Here is a 5,284-nt window from a genome sequence, read left to right on the forward strand (position 1 = left end):
TAAATGCACTCCTTTTACTGGACTGAAATTGCTACTTTGGATCACCTAACATATTAGACTTTCAGGTTCATGATCACTTGAGACTTTCAGGTTTATGATCACTTCAGGGATATCAAAGTTGTTACAACCCCTGATAATTAAACTAAAAGTGAACTAAACAAATATTTACTAATTAATCCTCCCCTTAGTTGTAACAAAACATACTTGAATCAGTGGAGTCACTAACAGTTGCATCTACCATTCAAAAGTTCAACCAACCAACCCACCAATCTCAATTTGTTCAGACTTTAAAAAGCTCCAAAAAATAAATAAAATAGCACCTGACAATTACACTTAAATTGATAAAACTGTAACATATATACATAAAATATATGCTACACTCATTTTACTGGTCCAAAATTAAACTAGTATATTATACTCTATTATATACATAAGTATATATACTAAATTTGTTTCCTATTCACATTCAATCAAATAGTACAAAATTATGGTTCTGTTTTTTTAGGGCTGAGAAGTAACAAGAAAAAAAAGAAGGGGAAAATCAACCCAACTACAGTAACTGTACATCACAAATCTAATCTTCGGCCTTTGACATGACGGAGAGCCTACTAGGCTTAGGCTGAAAATCACATCTACGCCTGAGTTGATGAGAAGACGGTCGAATCAAAGCAGCAAGTGCTCTCTTCACCAATTCACCTTCCACAGTTCCAATTCGAACAAGCGAATTCGTCATCGCTGATCTCCTCATATTCAATTGATGACTCGAGTGATACGATTGACCGCGACTCCGATTAGTAGTATTTTTGTGAAGGCTACAACGGAATGAACCTGGATGTGTCGTCGGCGAACACGTGCAGTGCTTCTTCTGATTGGAAGCGGAAGGTAATGGATGACTATTCTGCTGCGGCTTACGAGGGAAAACTGAAATTGAACGGCTAGGAGAACTGAAAAATCGTACGGACGGGGAAGGGGAAACTGATCGACGGAGGTTAACTCGGGTTGGGGAGGTGGATCGGGTTAACCAATCAGAGGTTTGAGTAGAGAAGGTGGAGGAAGATATAGTGGAAGAACAGAACCGACCCGATGGTGAAACGGATCGTTGATAATTATGGTGCAATTTGTTTTTGGACGATGACAACTCCATTGTTTTACAGAACTTGTTCACTGAATAAATTTCTGCAAACCTAAGAAAGGAAGGAGGAGAGGTTTATATAGGAGGTGAAAAGGATGGCAAAATAGTGATTTTAGTGAAATTTGAGGGTGAAGATAAAAGGAAAGTCGGTTCGACTTTTCAAAATTGTCAAAGCGAATCGGAAAGAACTTCCAAAGTTTATGGACTCTACGAAGGCAATTACATAACGTAATCCACGCGACATGAGAGCAGTGCCATAGACGCGTTATGAGTTTATGTCAATTATGGCGCGTTACCAAATGTGGAGGCACATACGACTTTTTTTTGTTTTTTTATTTAGCTAGACAATTCTCTCATAATTTTCGCTTTAGTTTTTCATGAGTATTTATAAAATATATATTTTTATTTAATAAATATTTACTGGCAATCTATGTTATTTATCCCATTTATTTGGCAAAAATTAAAGCTATACTCTTTTATTAACGTAGTTTTGAAGCAATTTTGTTTTCTTACCAGGGTCATAAACTAAATTACTCTTTAGTTACCTTTTTTTTTTTAAAAGACAAGTATAAAGGAAACGAGGAAGTACTTCTTCCGTTCTATATTAATTGATTTTTTTATTTTGTACGGTGCTTGAGAAATCATAAATAAAAAAATAATTTTACTATTTCACCCCTTAAAAAACTTTTTGGGAATCTTACAAATAAATATGAGCCCAAGAAGAATTTATTGTAAGAATAATATAGAAAAAAATTAATTAATATTTTCTTGATTTAGTAAAATGAATAACTAATATATAACAACTATTCTCTCTGTCCCTAATTACTTGTCTAATTTTTCTTTTTTACTTATATTCATTTTGACAAATTAAGAAATGACAAAAAATTTTTTATCAATTATACCCTCGATTAATTAATTTTGAAAAATTCAAAACATCTTAAAAATCTGAAATTTTTAATTCATTTTGTTCATAAATAATAAGGGTAAAATGATAAATTCTCAATTATTATTTTGAGAAAATCTTTTTTTTTAAATAAAGTATAATGATCACTGACACGGAGTAGTTTGGAAAATGACGAAAAGAGTGGCGTTGAATTTTCGTCACTTGTCAGTAGATTTTAGGGGCGCTCAAAGTCTGACACGGAATCACATGACCGTTCAATGTTGCCCCAATAATTGGAGGAAACTACAGATATACTCACACAACTTGAGTTACGAGAATATTCTCCATTTATGGCTCAAATTTACTGTCAAAATAACTTCCAAGTTAACTTCATCAAAGATCGTGCTGAAGTGATAATTAATTTTTTAATTTTAATAAATTGCATTTGTTAAAAAGCGTTTTATATGTCAATGTGAAGTTTGTTGGTATGAATCTAAACTTAATTGCGTTTAAAGACAACGAATGATAAAACAAAAAAAAAGACTTTAATTTAATGAGAAAGTGATTTTCAATAATTAGTGGTGGTTGGTGGATTCAGGTTTTCATTCATGGGTTCGAAAATAAAAGTGTAAATGTGAAGCCAATAAAACACAATTCCAAAGAAGTGGTTGAGATCTTTTAGCACGTTTAGATTTTTTAGGGTTTAAATCTACTCTTTTTATATATTTTTTTTTTAAAAAAAAGATAAAAGATTGATCCTTAAACTAAAGGAAGAGAACATAAAAAAAAAGTAAAATGTTCACAATGGGTTTGACGCTAGGGTCAACTTAAAAGGATATTAATACTTTAAAGTTAAGAATATTAATACTTTTTCGATCCATATTAGGTGATGTTTTTTCAGATTAGATACATTTTTAAAGAATTTTTTACTTCTAGATAGTAAAAAATGTTTTTGTTAACTTATGTTAAACTAAATTGTACATATTTAAATAATTTTTTAGGTATATAAAAACCCACTTTTCTAAATAGGAAAAAAAAATTAATATTTTCTTAATTATGTGAAACATATTTTATTTCGAATTAATAAAAATACTACTCCCTCTGTCCAACATTAGTTGTCCACAATTGACTTGACACACAATTTAAGAAACTATAAATAGAAGAGTAATTTTTCTATGTGACCTTTTGAATATAATAATACACTGTCTTGAAAATGTAATAAGATAATGACTATAATTAATGGGTAAATTAGAAACTAAGTGTAAAATTATTCATAGATTTCATAAAGTGTATAAGTATTATTGGACATCTATTTTTAATATAGTGGACAAATATTGTTGGACGGAGGGAGTAGTTAATATGGACATGAGAAGGCTTAAGAAGGCACATGTAGATGCTTTTTCAAAGAGTAATTGCCAAATGTCCATAATTGTCGCACTTTTAAATGTAATTGTTAATGTTCTTTAACGTACAACGTATTTAGAGTGGAAAACGTTTCGACTTGTAAGAATATTGGAAGTTATTTGGAAGTTAAGAGTAATTTGTAAGAAGTAAGAACGTATCAAAGGAAAAACAATTTTGTAGGTATTTATTTATTTATTATTATTTAAATTTATGATTTTTTTTATGAGAAATATTTATTTTTACACTTAAAAAATCTATTTTAAAAATGGGTTATTTTCTTATATCTAATATGTAAGTGGTTGAGATCTCATTTCCTCCTAATGTTTGGTGCAACGTATTTTTTATATGCTAAAAATGTTTTGTTACTTGAACAACGTTATCACTGTTATTTCGTCAAGCACAAGATAAAAAATAAAATGATTATCCACCTTTTGTTTCAATATATATAATACAGTTTGACTATACACAATTTTAAAAGAAAAAAAAGTATATTTAAAATTTGTGCTATATAATTATATTATAATTTATAAAACTTATGGTAATTCAATTGTATTGCTATTGAGATAAAAATAAAAATAAAAACATGTATTTAATTTATTTTATTTTATTAAAAATAGATCAATAAATAACTAGTCAGGCGTGGACCACCACAACTAATTTTCTGCAACTTTGTGAAATTTTATTGGAAACTTAGACGAAATGAGAAATATCTAGAATATATTATGTAATATAGCTATAATTTTGATTATTTTTAATATGTGGCTATAGTTTTACGAAATTTGCTATTCGATTTCCTCATTTGTATAATTCGGTCTCTGATTGTATAAATTATGAATTTGTATAATTCGATTCGTGATTGTATAAATCCTGAATTTGTAAATGCTTACCCTAGCCATTTTGTATATGATTTATGAGAAAAACATAATAAATTACTCTGTTTGTTGATTGACAAGCGAAATATACAAACGGAGTTCTGAAAATATTTTAGATGTATAATTACAAAATTTATATATATTTCCTCTATTTGTATATTCGCAAGCGAAATATACAAACAGGCAAGCGAAATATACAAACCGCAATCTCTATTTGTACGTACTTATCCTGCTTGTATATTTGCAAGCGAAACAAACAAACTGCAGCCTCCATAGCAAATAAAACTATAACTATGAAATGCAATTACCAAAACTATAGCTATAGAGTTTTATTATGTCTATTATCTTTGCTATTTCTGAATATTTCTCGGTTTTTATTTTTTTGAAGCGAGGTCGGGGAGGAAGCCGACTCTTTTTGGGCCCAAAATAGTGAGTTGTGGGCCACCATTCTGTGATAGGCACCGACTACTGGGCCCTGACTAACCGGCCCATTCAACGCAGGAAGACCATCTGCCACAATACACCAAGTGGCAAGTCTACAATCATAAAATTATTTTTTTGCATATATTTCCACAACTTCTTTTTCTTTCTTCTGTCGTTATCATTTTTATCCTTTTTCTTACAATAGATAAAACAGCACTTATTACGTGTCGGTCTCACATGCAGGGACATAGTTATGTTATAGTCTGACGTTCAATTGGATACCCTTGGTCGGAAAATAATATCATATATATAAGTAAAAAGATATACGAAGTGATTAAATAACATATTTTAGATAATCTTGACCAAACAAGGTGTTGTAGGCCAGTGATTTTAGACGTCTTCAAAGTATCAATACTTAGAATGCTCATATGTTTGAGACTCACTAGCAACATTTTTATTTTTTTCCACTTTTTTTGAACACCCTCCAAGCCTTCAATATAATTAACTACTTCAGAAATGAAAGTATTATCCCTAAAAATGAATCAACCAATACATGAAATCAGATTAATC

At 30.0% G+C, this 5,284-nt stretch overlaps 1 protein-coding gene across 1 annotated transcript; it reads right to left on the reverse strand.

Annotated features, from left to right (window-relative positions):
* Positions 1 to 327: 327 nt before the first annotated feature.
* LOC102603646 (uncharacterized) lies at positions 328 to 1,363 on the reverse strand. Its single transcript, XM_006356173.2, has one exon. It carries the CDS (start codon positions 1,142 to 1,144, stop codon positions 575 to 577), a length of 570 nt encoding a protein of 189 aa, XP_006356235.1. The 5' UTR covers positions 1,145 to 1,363; the 3' UTR covers positions 328 to 574.
* Positions 1,364 to 5,284: the final 3,921 nt, after the last annotated feature.

The sequence above is a fragment of the Solanum tuberosum genome, unplaced genomic scaffold (assembly GCF_000226075.1).
Source record: "Solanum tuberosum cultivar DM 1-3 516 R44 unplaced genomic scaffold, SolTub_3.0 scf00215, whole genome shotgun sequence".
In the NCBI taxonomy this organism is placed as follows: Eukaryota; Viridiplantae; Streptophyta; class Magnoliopsida; order Solanales; family Solanaceae; genus Solanum; species Solanum tuberosum.